General features: G+C 42.9%; 1 protein-coding gene across 1 annotated transcript; it reads right to left on the bottom strand.

Annotated features, from left to right (window-relative positions):
• Window positions 1-5,164: 5,164 nt before the first annotated feature.
• On the bottom strand, window positions 5,165-17,850 carry tars1 (threonyl-tRNA synthetase 1). The gene is made up of 19 exons (XM_037483211.2): window positions 17,685-17,850; window positions 16,940-17,017; window positions 16,034-16,224; window positions 14,926-15,049; window positions 13,935-14,059; window positions 13,576-13,693; window positions 13,396-13,460; window positions 13,153-13,231; window positions 12,393-12,539; window positions 11,748-11,846; window positions 10,797-10,963; window positions 9,776-9,938; window positions 8,843-8,980; window positions 7,593-7,670; window positions 7,408-7,508; window positions 6,743-6,847; window positions 6,579-6,651; window positions 5,896-6,010; window positions 5,165-5,703 (listed from the first exon to the last, which is right to left on the bottom strand). The coding sequence occupies exons 1-19, from the start codon at window positions 17,742-17,744 to the stop codon at window positions 5,555-5,557; spliced, it is 2,175 nt and encodes a 724-aa protein (XP_037339108.1). The 5' UTR covers window positions 17,745-17,850; the 3' UTR covers window positions 5,165-5,554.
• Window positions 17,851-18,073: the final 223 nt, after the last annotated feature.

Raw genomic sequence — 18,073 nt, 5'->3', positions numbered from 1 at the left:
GATTAAGGAGCAAAATGTTTGCGAATAGGCCCCTTGAAAAAAAGCTTTGGAACCTTTATGAAAGTGCCAAATATGAATCAGTGCACTGCGAATGCCAGACAAGCCTTTCCTGTGTTGCTAAGAGAGCTCCTCGGGGGGGGTTTAAGGGTTTCAAATGGCCGTACAGCGCTGCGTGGTAGATATGACTTGATGCTCCTATTTTCTGACCCGCAGCATGGGTGGTCCTGCACTCATTTTATACGGCCCTCTATTAGCAGAGAGCCAGTGATTTATGCAGCCCTCAACCTCAACTTAATCAGCTCCGTCAACCCACCGGTGAATTGTTGGTCTGCTGCCAAAGCAAAACTCCCCCCTGAGAGCAGAGAGAAGGAGAAAGACAAGAAGAAAAAAATACATTTGGATAAATAACAACCACGAGGCCTCCTCTGTGGACAACAAGCCCAAACATCTCGCTGCCTGCACGTAAGGAAAAGATGTGAGTTGGAGTTAAAGCAAGTGGAGAAGGATGGAATTCACGTCTGGAGCATTGGGGCCGAGCTTCCAGTTGGGATCAGTCACATTCTGCACAACATGAAGCTTGTGCGTGAGGGCAGGTTGCGTTAAGCCCAGGAATAATGTCAGGTCGTGTGGCACAAAGCGACGGAAATTGTCGGGTAAAAGATCTTTGATTTGCCGATTGATGGAGAAAAAAGGTGTCACGTCGGGCCAATTCCAACAAAGTCATGAAAGGGAGGTGGGCTGTGCATACGGGGGATTTACAGCATGTAGTTCTTTACCATAAGGAGTATATTAGCACCAAAAATAAGCGCATTGGACCGGCACCATGATGCCCAGGGCGCCACACACAAGAAGAACGTTGATTCGTGGTAAAGACGTTGGGGTTTAAAAGTGTTTTTACTGCCGTTACTGCCAAGAATATCAAACTTTATTAAACATCTGTTCGAATCATACTTGTCACAGTGAGTTTGTGGGAAATATCCTTCGGGATGGACTTAAAGGAAAACAATGCAATGGTCCTGAAAAGTGATTCCCAAAAGTATTTGCAGGGGAGGTGATGCTGCACTTGTTAGAGGAGTGAATGGAAAGGTTTGGGATGAATTCTTTTTTTTTTTTAAAACACCTTGAAGATACAGTTTGTCAGGTTGCATTAAATGTAGTAAGTCAGCCAGCAGAAAAGTAAAAAATATTCATATACATACATTATTGTATAATTTTTTCCTAAAAGTAAATGCACTACATAAAGGCAGTGACCAAACAGTTAAAAAAAAACATTAAAAGCTTAAAGTGATTAATAAACCATTGAAATAAGGAAAAATGTATGCCATGGAACAATAAAAGTTGATGCATAGGTGGAATAATAAGCTGAATAGAATAGTTAACCAATGGAACAATTGGCTGTAGGTAATCATTAAACTACATACATTAGGTGATGGGTGGTGTGGATAAGCAGGTACTTCCACCCATCTAACGTGACGGTACGTTCCGTTCCGTTAATACCTGGTTAAAATACTCACCTTTAAACTAGAGCGCTGCTCCAGACGGACGTCACAGATTCTCACAGTAACTCTGTCTACATGCTGCGTCTTGTGGGGAAGGCCTCCCTTTGCTGCTAAGTGGTTGACCTCATTAAGGCCGGATCAGAAGCAGAGGTCATACTATAATGATGAGAACAACACAAACCTGTAAAGGTTCTCCGGATACCAGCAGCGCAATCTAACCGCTCCCAATTAGAACTATGTAATAAGGTAACATATTGATATTAATGAAGAAAACTTCACAAGCAGCCGACATAATTCGGGGATGTGGTTCATTCATGCAGAGCGACTGATGATGCAGCATAAGGTGGTGTGCCTGTGTGTGTGTGTGTGTGTGTGTGTGTGTGTGTGTGTGTGTGTGTGTGTGTGTGTGTGTGTGTGCGTGTGTGTGTGTGTGTGTGTGATATGGGACAAGAGTTGCTGAAGACACAGAGAAGGAAATGGTTGGTGAGCATTCAAATAAGCATTTCTTTGGTCCAGAAGCAACATGGCTGCAGGATGAAAGGGTGGAGAGCAACACGGGCGCCTCACAGGGGAGGCTGTTCAGCTTTTGGCTGTCAGTGCTGGGGAAAAAAAGCACAGTGGAAACAAACCTTTCACATACATCATATGCACCCAATACACAACAGCGGTGACTACTACATCAGTCGCCATGGTGACGGAGGGAAGTCAACACAAATACAAGGACAACAACTTTGTGTTGTTGAGAAAGAAAGAAAAGTTCTGGGACTTGAGAGGTTTAACACCAAAATAACTGTTTATAAAACAGAAAGCAGTTAGCTTAGCATAAGGCTCTGAGGGGGGTAAAGCTAACCTCACTTTTCTAGAGGAGGCATTTATAAGTTTGCCTGTACTACACAAATCTAAGCGAGCAGGCTGATCCATGAACTCGTGAGTTGGTTCACGCTGAGTTAAGCTCTTGTGTAAATGGAAGACGGGCATCATCAATGGAGCGCTGACCCCACGATTCGCCATGGCAACATGGGAATAAAAGGCGCAGCATCCATTTGAGTCCGGGGGATTTAGAGATACTAAGGCATATCTTCAAGTCCAATTGGAAAAAGTGTAATAAGTTTACATGAAAGAGTTTTGCATTTGTAGTAGTATTGTCCATTAGGTCATCATTTATGGTCACTCCTCTCTGCCTGTTTAAATAGTTACTTTACTTGTTGCGCGGCTACTTTACGGATTAGAAATACAAACATATAATCAACGATATTGTAGGTGTTCCATCAATGACAGCTGACGTGGTGTTGTTTGTATAAAATAAGACATGAATAAGGGTCGATTGTCACCTGAATTGTAAAACATGCTCAGGACACACGTCCCAACCGGATGTCCCATCTGGCCCTCGGCGGCTTGTAGATGACGTTTAATAACTGTTTTGTTAAGGAAAGAACACACACAAAAGGAAACAAGATATCAACAAGGCAAAGATCACAATCTAGTTCCTCTTTATTAGACGCACATGAAAGGAACTAAACAAGTTGTATTAAACTGAGCTAAGCTGAGAAAACACATCTTAAGCTGTTACATAATAATGGCTGTTGAGGATCTCTAGTGTCCTTTCCCCTCTCTGTGCTTCATCAGAGCAGTCACAGGAGGACAAGTCCGTAGGAGGGTCGCCCTGCACTAAATACATTAAAAAGTCCCACTATAGTATGTTATGTAGAGTGTAGAATAGTGTGTTGAACTAATGTAAGAAAAGTCATAATATAGTTTCTCATGTTGGTATGAGAAAGACATCCAAAGTCACAGTATAATATGTGGTATCATGGTATAAAAAGAAGTAAATCATCATCACGTCAACAAAAGGTCACTGTAATCTATGTAAAAAAATGTCATGAAGTTGAAAAAAGTTCTATAATAGTATATTATTTATTAAAATAATTAGAAAAAAATCATAGTCACAGTGTAATACTTTGGAAACCTTCCTTTTATAGTACATTTAATGTGAAAGAAATTCATAGAAGTCTTAGAATAGTCTGTTACAAACTCTCATGCTGTAGTGTGTCTAAAAATGTTGAGCAAAGTAAAGAAATGTCACAAGGCACATCCCAGGTCGTGGTGCAGCGTCTGAGGAGGTCGAGCAGTGAGCAGTGAAGCTGTTTAACAGCCAGCTCGTTATTCCACAAGTACAATGAATCCCATCAGACTGATGGGAACCTTCAGGCCAAAGATCACTGATTAAACTCAAGAGGTTCACTGCCAAGTTTAACAATGTAAGATCTTGCTGATTCCCCATCTGGTTATGATCCGTTATTTCATCCATTGACTTTTATTATGGGTACAATTAACACATTCTCATCTCCATTTAGTCGTCTCGGGCTGATCAGTCTGTAGCCTGTGGTTTGATGGTATGGTGTCGTTTCTAGTGTTCCATTTAGTCGAACAAAACTTTCCAGATTAAAAAAATAAATAAAAATGGATGGTGTAAAGAGGTATTAAATTTGGATGTATAAAGAGGGGAATTTAGAGACTCAGATATGATTTAGTCCAATATATTATGAAGCAACTGTCAAATCAGATAATGAAAATTCCATTGAATAATAAGAATATTTAGAATAAGAATAGTCAGCTTTCTAATTTAACTGGATGAATTATAAATAATAATCTAAAAATAGATAAATGTTCTCCCCTCATTAGAATTAAAATATTAAAAGTTTAATAAAAAGTTTACGAATAAATGAGAGCTTTTTAAAAGATAGTAAGAAATAACAGAATTGTACTGAAGTCCCCTAAAAAGATCACAATATTATATTCCATTTATCTTGAATTAAGATAATTGATTCTGATCATATCAGGTGATTAGATTTATCTTTGACTTCACAATAAATCTATCAATCACCAAAGATAACATGTGGACCGCTGCAATGAAGTAAATGACATGTGGACGTGTCAATCACAATGGTTTTATTACCAGAGGTGCTGCCTCCTGCTGGCCATTAGGGAGATGATACTTTATTATTTTTTGCACGTAGCGTTCATATTCAGAAGCAGGTGTCAGCCATAGTTTGAATCCATTCTCCTTCAATCTGTCAATAAACCTGCATCCACCCATCAGCCGAGGTACTTGAGAGCAAATCACAGACCACAAAAAGACTGGTGTGAAAACTCTGACGCGAGTGTGACCTCATCACAGAACGAGGACCTTTTCCACACGTGGGAGGAGAAGGGAGTGTTGGCTCAGTTCACCGAAGCGTTGTGACCCTTCATACACGGGCGGCCTACAAGTGTCCCGGTGTGGGGGGGGGTGGGGGGGGTTGCGAGTCTTCAGCTCAAATATTTTCCTCTCCCACACCCAAAGACCCTGGAGCAGCGGTCCCACCTGCTGGTCAGCATGAAGGTGTCCTTAGAAATCTTTCCTATAGATTGGCCTGTGGTCAGAGGCGGGAGCTCACGGCTTCTCAAAGGTCAATTACATATTTCAGTCCGGCTTTTAACCCTTGGTTCTAATACAAGGCGTTTACGTGATGTGATGAAAGAAAATATGCTTATCATATATACTTTGAGTAAACCAATAGTTAGTCCCATGTTTAAGTATCGCTCACACACACGCAGCACCCACTAGTGGCGTGAGCGGTATCAGAGGTCAGGTGTGTTTCCAAATAAAAAGCCACACACAAACATTAAGAATAAACCATTTTATTATCAAAATTGTAACTCGTACAATTCCCTGAAGAAAGTGATTGATACAAACTGTTAAGACAGCGTAACAAATTCATTTCCCAGTGTTTTAAATCAGCTCATCCATTCTCTGTTCAAAGACCCAATCATCGGGGCTGCATTTGTCTGTAAGCAGAAGAATACAGACCAAAAACACAGCAACTCAAGGAAGACACCAGAAGAAATTATTAAATGTAAAATAATGTGATTTCCAAGAGGACAAAAAGGAGAGACTAGGCCGCAATGTGAAAAGTAGTTCAGTCAAAAACAGATTTTGACCACATGGCCCAGGTAGTTACCACAGTCGATATATTGTTGAGAGAAGAACGAGCTGACAGACAGAGAGACAGAGATCAGAAGTCCTCCTCAGCATTGAGGCTCCTGCAGGTCTTGAGGTGCTGGAGTCGCTCGGCGCACTCCTCCACGGTGCGCTCGCCGTGCACTTTGTTGTCCCGGGTGCGCACGTTCACAGTGTTGCTGGTCTTCTCCTTCTCCCCAACCACTATTGATAAGCAGAGAAACAAAAAGAAAAGACACAATCAGTATGGAGATGGACAGCAAGGTGGAGATAAGACAGGAAATGAGAGGAGAGGAAGTGGGAAAGGGAGGAAGTGAGAGAAGAAAGATAAGAGAGGAAAGTGGGAGAAGAGAGTAAATGAGCTCAAGTAAATGAGAGAAGTGTGTGTCCACTGACCCAGGATGAAGTTGTACTGCGCCAACTGTGCGTTTCTGATCTTCTTGTTCAGCGTGCAGCCGGGGTCCAGATCCACATCACTCATGAAGCCCTTGTTGTGGAACTCCTGTTTGACCTGACACATTGAAACAGTTGTGTAAGAGACAATACCTAAAAATAACAACAAGAACAGTGAAGTACCTGCCAGGTAACATCATATGTAGCAAGTGTATGGGTAAAAATGTGTGTGTGTGTGTGTGAGTGAGAGAGCACCTGCCTGAGCCATCATTTCAGTAGACAACTACATATTCTACGCTTTTCTAATGTAAACTAGTTCTACACTTGTCTGTAAGACGGGCTACACACAGGCTGCGTCTCCTCGAGACAGGAAGAGAAAATTATTTTTTTATCACATCCCGTCATTTGTTCAAAAGGCTTTTATTGTGAAATTTCTGCAGGCTGGTGTTGAATGCAGCGCCTTCCACATGAACAAGGTATTGGCTTTTAACTGAGGACTGTTCATATTTACCATAACTGCTGCTACAACACGCGTGTGCACATGCGGACAGACATACATTTGGGCGTACATCAATGGTCGCGTTTACAACCCTCCTTTGCGCTCGGTTTCGCTCGCGGTGGAGTTCCACAGAGACGTGCACACTTCCACCAGTGAGGTGCGATCTAGTCTTCGATCAGCGGTTTACCTTCTGAGCGTATTCTTCACAGGTCGGTCCCACGGGAACCACCATCACCTGACGGGGAGAGAGCCACAGCGGCCTGGAACACAACACGTTGGGGCGCTCACACAGGTACAGGTACACGGGTTCAAATGGGTCTGATGTGCAGATCGTTAACAGCGTTTACAAACCATTTGCCTCCGTAGTTCTCCGTCAGAATGGCGATCATCCTCTCGACCGATCCCAGGATGGCTCTGTGGATGATCACCGGACGCTTCTTGTCCTCGCCGTCTTGGCTGCAAAAGTCATCACAATGAACATTTCTTTTTAGGATCAACAGAGATTGTCTGGACAACATGTTGGTACTCTCCTTTTTGGGGATTGTAGTAAAACAGTGAGAACGCTGTTTAACTGCTGGATTATAACAAAAACATCATTTTTAACTTGAACGTAAATGCACATCACATCGCTCCATTCAAGCAGATCCTATTCTCTGCTTTCAACCCTTAATAGTTTCCAAATTATTGCTTTCAGGGGGACTGAATGATTTCACCGGTATTTCCATAGAAAACATCCATCTCTGATTATGGTCACTTTACTACAATTTGTTTGAATCCAATGTTAATGGTGCATTTGCTGCCTCAAAAATAATTTCCTTCCCTCTACCACCTAAATACGACCACTCAAAGCGCTTCAACACTACGTGTCATCATCATTCACTCATTCATACGCTGATGGGAGGGGCAAACAACACTAACAGCATTCACACGCCGTGGTCACAGCTGCGGGGGCATAAGGTGATTAAGTGGCTTGCCCAAGAACACGTCGCCTCTGATGAACGCGGAGGGAGAGCTACCTGACGAAGGAGAGGTTGAAGCGGATCGGAAGCTGGAAGTCCAGCTGGATGGTGGCACACTGGTGGTAGCGGCCGATGGCGTCCTTGATCTGGATGTCGATCTGCGGAGGAACAACAGAAGCGGTGAGCGGCGGCGGCGCCATCGGGGTTTCCACGGCTCACAGTACAGCGTCGCCGCGGCTCACCTTCGGCCCGTAGAACGCTCCGTCGCCCGGGTTCAGCACCCATTTCTCCCCAAAGTCGTTCAAGCTGTTCTCCAGTTGCTGTGGGACAAATACGCAGACAGTGAGTGGTGTGTTACAGTGTGTGTGTGTGTGTGTGTGTGTGTGTGTCTGACACATGCCTTATCCCGCCACCACTGGACTGGGAAATGTTGTCTTGTTAGTTCTTCATGGTTGGTTGAGTATTAAAGAATTAACATTTCTCCACCTTTCTGGGTGCAAAGAATAATTCTAACAAGCCGGTGTTGAATTTGGTAAATGCTTTTCTTCAGAGAAATGTGCATCTTTCAAGCAGCCATAATGGTGTTAGGAGCACATGCAGGGAGTCAGTAGGTTCTGTGATCTGATCAGCAGAGTTTCATATTTAAAACGGTGGCCACTAGATTGATTACTAATAAAATGACATGATCACTAATGTTCCTGCTGCCAGCAGGCAAAAGGACACACTTCATCCATCAGTGAGGACTTTAAACCATCACACCACTGACGAAATGAAGAGCATCTCTGGAACCTTTAAAAAGTACCGAATCTGCATGAAATCTGGCTCACATCTAAGAAATAGAAAACTTGTGAGGATAAAATCATTTGCAAAGGAGATTTAAAACACAGATTGAGTGTTGTAATGAGATCTTACGGCTTATCCAAACTGTTTTTTACCAATGAGGAAGCACAAAGATGGAAAGGAACAATCTTCAATGTTGACACCTGGACTACTGTGTCTCACAAATGCATTTATCCAGAACTCAGCAGCCAGATTATCAAATGGGGAAAAAAAGCTTTTATGACACTTTGTGTGGCATTACTGCACATGTTTCCCATTACCTTAACTATACATTTTTTAAATGCATATTCTGAGATCAGATTATATTCATTTCAATCCCAGATTTGACAGTGATTAGAGCATAAGACAAAGATCGCTTCACTTCCCATCACCTCTTCTTCTCATCACCAAAGTGTTTTACTTTAGAGGTGTGAATTGCGATGATTTTAGTATTTATTTTATCTTTACATTTAGCTGTTTTACTAGTTATTTCCTTTATTTAAATCCTTCTTGCCATATAAACTTATTCCTCCTATCCTACGTAATGTTGATAAATTCAAACCCGACCGGCTCCCTTAAACTTCCATTTTCCGCCTGTGTCGAGGCCACAAAGTTTTCACCTTGATAAAATCACAAAACAGCTTTTTGGGGGAAAAGGGAGTCTTGTGGTCACCTTCTCTGCTTGCTCCCAGACGGCCGGGTCCCCCAGGAACTTCTCTGGCCGGGTGGAGAGGTTGAGTTTGAACGTGAACCCGAAGACCTCGTACACGGTGCGTAGGAAGTCCAGGCAGCCCTTGATCTCCTCCTCAATCTGGGTGTGGAGGCAAAAACAAAACACGTGAAACGAGTCCCCTCTCTTGACCTGAGAACCTGCCGGTGGCCTCAGCATCACCCAAATCCATCACTAATCAACTGTAGCAGCAGGACACGGACGCACTAAGACCCGCAGTTCCTCTCCACAGAAACCCACTTTCACTAAAGGTGATCGCTTTCCACTCGGTGCTTGGTTTCTGTCTCAGCATTGTTTGACTCACTTTAAAGTTCCTTGGAGATAGTGTAAGAGTTCATTCTGAAATGTGGCACTGTTCGGGCATCTGGAAGGGAGAGGAAAAGTAGGGGGAGGAGGTTCGCAGAGACACTCGGGGATTAACGTTTTGAATAATTTCATGAGCATACACCCACGTCGCTTACAATAGTTCTGGAGTAGTTTAGTTTACTGGGTAATAGTGGGTTGTATATGCTTTTTATTTAGGTTAATTACACCAGAACTGGAATGGTTAAGTGCTGGGCGATGTGAAGAAAAACCCAATGTACTTTAACTTTCTATTCATTTATTTTGAAAATGGACAGTAAAGCTCACTTTCTTAGCTTTTATGTTTTATGCATTGCACTTTCAGTCTGTGGCGTTTCTCTGGGTTACGCTCTGTGTCTTTTTGATTACCCTCCGTCTCTGTTAATGCTCGGGTGGCACGATGTAAAAAGCGTCTAAATAAATGAATGAAATATCTGTGACAGATGGATCAATAAGATAACATGTGTGCATTCTCGTGGGACCTGCTGCTAGTTCCTCAACTGAGCGGAGCTGCAGCTTGAGCCGTCGACTCACCTGGTCCATGGTGCAGAAGATGTGAGCGTCGTCCTGCTGGAAGCGGCGGACCCGCGTGAGGCCAGTCAGGGCTCCTGACAGCTCGTTCCTGTGCAGCACGCCGAAGTCGGCCATGCGAATGGGCAACTCTCTCCAGGAGCGAGGCCGGTGATCGAACATCAGGCTTGAGGGGAGCAAATAAAACCACACCAATCACAACGGCCTGCCCCGACCTCGAGTTATGACAATAGTGCTTTTTACGATTGATTTATTATCCGACGATGCGTTTGCATTCTCAATTTCCATTTTAATCTACCATAGCAGAGGGGATGCCAGCGTGGACAGCACAAAGACAAAGGAGATAAAAGATGTGAAACAATGAGCTGCAGTCTGGCTCTTTACAGCAATGCAGCACCCAGCAGGAACTTGAACTGGGTCATCCAGCAACCGACAACCACAGAAAGGAGCAGAGCGCTACGGCAAATATGAAGCTCTTTCATAAAGACCTCCCAGCATCACTCAAATAGCCTGTTTTCGTTAACAGCGAGCGGGTTAGAATTTGTAGTAGTTGCATTCAGACCAATCTATGATGACCATATTGTTTTGTTCAATTCATTGTTAATGGTCATCAATATACATTCAGAAATAGAGTATAAAGCATTTGCTCATTCACAACCAGCCATTAAAAGCTACAACTCCAACGTCATCTGCAGCGATGCGAATCCCTGTCGTTTAAACAATCACGATATTTCAGAATAAAAGCCTGGTTTTGTGCAAATCAAGGGATTCTGATGACAGAAAAGGAAGTGTTGAGGTTAAAATACCATATTCTACGGATTGAAAATGTTGATGTGATGTCAATACGCTGTCTCGGGATCATTCCCGTGTGTTTCTTGCTGTAGCCATTACTTAAAAAGCAAAGGCTTCTCACGCAGGCCGCGTTTCCCTGATGCTACAGATGTGGCCGCTTTTTTCCTCTCTTGTCTAGTTCCCCGCTGCTTATTTCCAACAACCTGCAAAGGGAGGTTAAAGGAGGCCTCACCAGTGTCCCGGGCAGTTCATGGGTTTGAGGGCGAAGGTCTCCTTCTCGGCCTCGAAGGAGAACATGTTGTCGCTGTAGTGCTGCCAGTGGCCGGAGGTCTGCCACAGCTTGCTGTTGTAGATGTTGGGCGTCACCACCTCCTGGAAACCCCTCCTCCTGTACTCACTCTGACAAACACGGAACGGGGTTCATCTCGTTAGGAAGTGTTCACCACCAACACGGAGCCGCTGCCACCGGAAGCCGCACGGCTTCTCAGTTCACATTATTGAAAGAAAAACTGATCGGATATCAATTTTCAAATATAAGAAAAGGCTGCTGGAAATAATTAAATGAATGGCATTTTGTTGTAGTCCGCTGCACATATCAGACATTCTGCAGGCTGATCTGTAGAAGAAACACCCCCCCATTACTCCCTAGTTGGAAATCTATTTCATCAAATCAAAGGGAAAATTCATTTCAATGGGCCTGATATTCAGTCCCATCTCTTCAGAGACGTAATGAGCCGTTTCATTTCATTCCAAATGATAGGACATTTTGAGATCCATAAATCTCTTTCCCTAGATGTGACAGAAAGCTTTTCTATTACATGGTAGAAATAAGTCCATGTTTAAATATCTGTTTACAAGATGAATTGGCATTTTATTGCATTAATAGTTAAAAGTATTTATTTTAAGACGTGACCTTTTTAATGCAAAGCCTTTGTTTGTTAAGACTTGATCTTGATCACCTGCCCTGAGGTCATCAGTGGGACTTAAAATTAAAAAATAAATAGCAGTGCATAGGCACTTAAAGCAATATAGAACTTCAGCACTACATCTTGCATTCAATAAAACCACTAATATTGAACGGGTCGCCGACTCAAGGTCCAAATCCGTTTTTCCTTCTTCTCAAGCCTCACAGACAACTTAAAGTCTTGCAGTTCAGAGTGCGATCACAGCAGGTGGGGCTCACTCTGATGAACTCGATCAGGGTGTTGTAGATGAAGGCCCCCTTAGGCAGGAAGAAGCAGCTCCCCGGACTCAGGTCATGGAAGAAGAACAGGTCCTGCTCCTGAATTAAAGATCCAAAAAGGTCTGTCAGCGTGATGGAGAACTAAAACAGGAGCCACCTCACAGGCCCGACTGGTTTTCACTTTCACATACTGAATACTTCCCATGGTACAGAATGAATGGCAGTAACACACACCCTAAACTGCAAAAGTAACAAAGGCAGCCTGACGGCAAAGTATAACTGGGAGATGGGATTGAATGCTGCTGCTCCCCCCCCCCAGTCTGCTGTCAGCAGATATTACTATTCTGTAGATCTTTCTTGAATAATATGTGACTGAATTATACTGATTTCTAACAATTGACACTCTGAGGCATTTGTCTGAAAGTTAAAAACAGTACAAGTAAGTCTTGTTTCTGTCCTGCAGCAAACAGGGTGCTGTATTTTTAGTAATGTGTGTTGACAACATGCGGCTACATCAAACCTGGGCGCTTGTACTTCACGAGTGTTTAATAACATACTGCAAATAACGTCCTTCGTACGAGCAAAACCTGTTCTATGATCACCATGGGGACAAACTCGCAGCGAAAGCCTCTTCTCTTCTCATACCCTGCCCAGTTTGCGGTGATCTCTGTTCTTGGCCTCCTCCTGAAACTTCTCCCAGTCTTTGAGCATCTTGGGGTCGGGGAAGGAGATTCCGTAGATCCTCTGGAGGGTTTCCATGTCCGCCTTACCCTCCCAGTATGTAGACGAATTCTAGCGGACCCAGACACCACAAAAAAGGATTACGTGAGCTTCTCGGCTCCATCTTATCCCTGGAAAATGAAACAAAGTGGGGCCCGCACTGCCGGCGCACTGTTGAAGCTTTACGCAGTCATGAATTGTCAATCAATCAGCGAGGGGCGGGGCTTAGCCTCTGCACAAACACACACACTCCTGAGGAGAGGCAGGAGAAGATAACAATGTTGCTTGCTGTCAGAAACGGGTCCATAACTTAGGACACGCTATTTGTCCTAGTGTCCTGTGACCAGCTTGGCATGAAACTTCTTTTTTGGAAGGTAGAAACCAAAGAGGAGCCAGCTCTGTTCAAATAAGGTCTGTGTATATATTTTATGTGGATGTGAAGAGCGGTTTGTGTGGATTTCAGAAAGTAGGCTCACTGGTGAAGATTTGCAAAATGAACTGATAAACATCCAGATAAACTTGAAAGTGTATTTATCGTAATGAATTAAGTGAGGACGTCTTCTGAAATACTAAGCATTTGCTGTGAAAGGGAGTTCTCTTCTAATCAGTACTTCAAACGCTACTTAATCAACATTACATCCCAAAACAACAGGTGTACTACCCGAGGCATAAACGAGTTGCTCACCTTGTGGATCTTCAGCGCTTTGATCTTTCCTGTATGTCTCACATGGGGCCCGCGACACAAGTCAATCAAAGGGCCACACCTGAAAAGCAGAATGTTGTTCTAAGTGTTTAGGTTAAGACTCTCAACATTCACGTCCTCGTTATCAAATTGCGTAAAAATATCAAAACCTCTATTTTCAGACCTGCCAAACCTACAAACAACACGACCCGATGGGGGCTTTTTCTCTAGCAACATTGGACTCACCTGTAAACGGTGGTGGTGGGGGTGGTGACCTTCTCATTGAGAATGCGGCACTTGAACTTGTTGTACTGTCGAGGAGAGAGCGTACTTTTACACTTTTATTCCTCATTGAAAATGTCTCATTGGATGTTTTTCCCGTGTGGGGGAGGAGGAGGAGTTGTTGTTGTTTGCTTTTCACGATACCTTGAACATTTCCAGCAGAGTTTCCTTCTTTATCTCCAACCTCTCAAATGGCTGCTTCTCCTTGATGATCTTCTTGCAGAGGGTCTCCAAACCCGGGAAGTCATTGCTCGATACGCCCCTGTGCGACACATCGGAGGACAACACAAAGGAAATGACATCCAATGACGAGCTCACCTAGTCCCTCATCCATATGCACACTGCACTCAATGCTGAATGGAGGCTGCCACTGTGTTTTTTCAGAGGATGTGAGCAAAAAAAATGAGCCTCATTTTCCTTGACTTGCATACAGTGGTAAGCGGGAGTCCGACATGAAGGCACACACCCAAATGACAGAGCACCGACTAACACAACTGACTCACTCGCTGTTCTCCAGGAACATGTCGTAGTAGAAGCCGCTCTCGATCGGGGGTCCGTAGCAGAGGCAGCCGCCGTACACCCTCTCCATGGCTTCACCCAAGATGTGGGCGCTGGAATGCCAGTAAACCTGCATGCACACGCACACACACACTTATTAAAAAGAAGAAGAATGCAAAGCACGACTATGCTGTGACATTACGAGCATTGACCTTGAGGTTGGTGAAGACTGATGACATTTAAACCACAAACGGAGAAAAATGTATTCTACTGAATGTCGACCATACCAAATAAAGTAAAAATGATACTACGGGAGAACATATTCATCACCTTCTAGACCATGAAGCGAAAATGTGGGTTTTAATTTAGCACGTCTGGTTATTCTCTCAGAGACCAGCAGTGTTTTACACCCTCACGTCTCCTCTCACCGTCTTTAGGTCTCAGGTACTTGGTAAATCACAAGAGCTTTGAGGTTCATTATTGATTGTAAACGTCTCATTCATCATTTTGACCTTGCCTGCCCTAACTACACTCTAATAAGGCTGAATGAGCTCAGAGATGTTGGGTACTGCTGAGTAAAAGCATTGAACATGACCAAAATCCAGAGTTCCCTTGATAGCTGTTGTATATATAACCTTAGGATATAATATAACCTGCATTTTTTTGTGTATATGGATTTAATATTCCATAGCTCAGAATTGACCAAAATGGAACTGCCATCCCTATTGCAAGGATAACATAAAATAAGAAGAGTTCAGGGTTCTTCAAATTAGTATCTATAGGTTCTAGTTAAGAAAATCATTGACAAACAAACTTTGGATTTAATGAACATACAACCAGACAGGTCAATGTATTATCTACTAAAAACAAACATTAAGTTAACATTAACTTCCGGTTTAGATCCGGGACCCGTCAGTGACCGTTCAGATATCACATTGATGGATATCGTGCATCCCTAATAAGCGCTGCATCTGACCAGTGACGGGGTGGACTTACAGCTTGAGCCTCCTCATCATCAAACTTGAGCAACTGAAGGCTGCAGGCGTCCTCCAGCGGTCGGTCCAAGTCCCACACAACGCCGTTCACCTTAGCAATCACCGTGTTGTCAGCAAGGCCTTGACTGGAAAAGACAACGGGGTGACAAAAAAAAAAGAAAAACCTGAGTGACACCCCCTTACAGCTGAAATCTTAAAACAGTATTAGATTGGGTCTGACGTGAACGAATATCACAATATCCACAACACCTCATGCTCATCACGTAATTACCAGGTTGTCAAACCGGAGTGCTGATTTTAATTTGTGATAGTCATGGCTTTGCATTTTAATTCAGTTAAGGTTATTTATGTACAAGATTTTCTAAAATTGCACTTTCCACTTCCTGTAAAATTACAGGCAATCAATATTAAACTGATGCCATCAACGATCGTAGGTTCTCTAAACGTTTTTCCATCATGTGCTGTCGACTATGATGGATGTAGTTTGACTGGTTTTAGAAGGTAACCTAGGAGGTGCCCCCACCCCGCCCTCTTCTGAGATTAAAATACATATGCAAAACTATGTAATTGCCTTGACCAAACAGGCCTCTGGGTCATAGAAGGTGAAAAACTCCAGCCATAAACAGCAAAGTGCTCACTGTCATCACACAGAATTTACAGAGGCGGGTCTGGAGTTGTTGCTTTTTAAGTCATATTGAGTCATATCCACTCTCATACCTGGCGTGATTGAGCTGCCTAAAATCCCCTGAGTCTACCGTGCAGCCTAATCATGTGAACGTTTAATCAATGTTAACGCAATCTCGGCCCTCATTGTACATTCAACAATGTTGGTGCTGAGATCATTCACCGACAAACCATTAGTTTCCACGGCATGTTTCCTTCGATTCACTTTGATTGACGGTCTACGGTTGGCGGGTGTCATGTCCAATCCCTGCTTTCATAACATGGGTTTTGTGAGGTCTTTTGAGAATGTAGAAACATTACAAGCTACACTAATAAACTTGTCAGCTAATCTTTGGGAAATTTTTATTGTGTAACACAGATGAAGTCTTTCATTTCATGGGATCCGATTATAAAGAGTATAGTAGGAATCCCATAATGGCGTCTACCTGATTCCACAGGCCACCTGGTACGGCGTGGTCTTCCAGGACTCGGCATCCACCACCTTTCCGTCGGGCAGAGTCACCTTGATGGCTCGGCTGTTCTCTGCAGCCCTCTCTGCCATCAGCGCTTCGTGCTCCGCTTTCAGCTTAGCGTACAGAGAAAGACGCTCATCGATGTACTGGGGGGCTGGCGTGAGCTAGACCAATATAAAAAAAGTGGAAGATGGTGTCAGTGTGTATTACTTTCATTGGGTATCAAACTGCGTAACTCATAAAGCTAGAAACTAGAAAAAGTAAAATAATAGGTCAACAAGTTGCTTCACATTATGAACGCAAACAATGATAGTGGCTCTCGCTCGATAGCGGCCTGAAGGTCATCCTATCACTTCAGATAAAAATAAAGGATTAAACAGGCAGTATTAGATAGAAAATTATTTCTGGTATCAGAGCGGTTGATTAATTGATAGTTCTTAAGGCGCAATTTGATTTTCCAAATACATGTTTCTGTAGGAGCTGAATACTAACCACGCACAACTTCAATGTAAACGAAAGTCTCAGTCAAATGCAGATTATGATGATCCACAAGGCCATTTAGAAGATTGCAATTACTTATGAAAATAAAGTATTATCTTACATGTTCAGCTAGCCTTATTTTCAATTTTGTGTAATCAGACAATGATCACATAAAGGTTGGGCTTCAGATTGCTAAAATAGAATCAGGTCCAAAACCGTAACTTTTACCATATAAAATGTTTGGACTAGAAGTATCTAATAAAAAAACAACAACCAGGGAACGCAGTGTGTGCTTGCTTTTATATGCGAGGACATCCAACAGGATTAGGCCTGCGGTTCTTGTTAACATGACAGTGGCACCGACACACTTCTGATGGCTAGTTGAGGGGAGTAACTCACCTCAGCTCGGCCTGCAGACTCCCCTGCAGCACCTTTAGCCTTCTTCTTTCCTCCATCTTTGGCACTCTCAGGTCCCCCCTGTTCAAAAATGGTGGAAGATGTTATAGAACGTTTGTAGAAAGATGTAGAACTACAATGTGTGTAGATCACTATACTATGTAACAATAGGAGCATACATCTGTTACCCTAACTTAACTTTAAACGAGAGCCCATCATTTTCACTGGTTACAAATCCTTAATATATTATATATAATACAGATTATTTGTAATAAGTGATCCAGCATGTATGAGAATTCAACAAGAATAACCTGAGAGCCTCTCAATTTTTTAACGGATTAAAAGGTTATTATTAGAAATGTTTAAATCATAAAGTTTATAAGAGACAAAAGCTTTATAGAAGACGGATCAAAGTAGTCCTTTGGATGATTTAAAACGAAATAGGGCGATTCATTCAAAGTGGTTGGTCTAAAAAGCAGCGATACAACGGCGCAACGTGGATCTGAAAGTTGTATGAGCCAAAACCCAATTCGCCCAATTGAAACGTGGCGGATTAAATTGATTAAAACTACCTATTCTCTTTAGATCAAGCCCAAATGACATTATCTAGCTAGCTGCGACGTTAGCACCGGGTTAGCAGCGCGCTGTGGCTGAGTGACAGCATGACTCTGACCATAAGCTAGGCTAACGTTAGCTATTAGCTGGAGAATATGACTTAAATATAAGCGGTTTCAGACCGTAACCGTACCTTCTTTTTCTCGCCCACCTTCAATTCGCTCATTTTCTCCACGACAGTTTGGTCGGCCATAATTAGAAAAAAGTTACCTCGCGTTAAGAGAGGAATTTAGTAAAGTCCGGTAAGAGGAGTTACCGGGTAAGGGATGATGACGTCACCCGGATGTTACGATTCTGATGCAACATTGCAGGGGGCGGGGTTCCACATCAGACGCTTTACTAAATAAATTACCTCCTAAACATGTTTTCTTAAGTCAATTCAATAAAGCAGTGTTCATTAGTCTTTGCATGTCCAAATATTGCTATCAAAAGTGCAAAAGATTAGTGTTTATAATAATGGAAGCATCCGAGATTTAAAAAATATTCAGTTCATAAGTTCCACTTATAATAACTGGTCTTTGG

This window comes from Pungitius pungitius, chromosome 5 (genome assembly GCF_949316345.1).
Source record: "Pungitius pungitius chromosome 5, fPunPun2.1, whole genome shotgun sequence".
Lineage (NCBI taxonomy): Eukaryota > Metazoa > Chordata > Actinopteri > Perciformes > Gasterosteidae > Pungitius > Pungitius pungitius.
Note: the sequence above shows the minus strand (reverse complement) of the source record. Positions and strands in the feature narration are given on the sequence as shown.

Excerpts from the sequence above, each read along its gene's own strand:
- tars1 (XM_037483211.2), bottom strand. The coding sequence starts at position 17,744 with ATGGCCGACCAAACTGTCGTGGAGAAAATGAGCGAATTGAAGGTGGGC. Across the intron at positions 8,981-9,775 it reads TCTTCTGCACCATGGACCAG|ATTGAGGAGGAGATCAAGGG; the intron begins GTGAGTCGACGG and ends CTCCACACCCAG. Across the intron at positions 7,671-8,842 it reads TCTGGGAGCAAGCAGAGAAG|CAACTGGAGAACAGCTTGAA; the intron begins GTGACCACAAGA and ends TTTGTCCCACAG.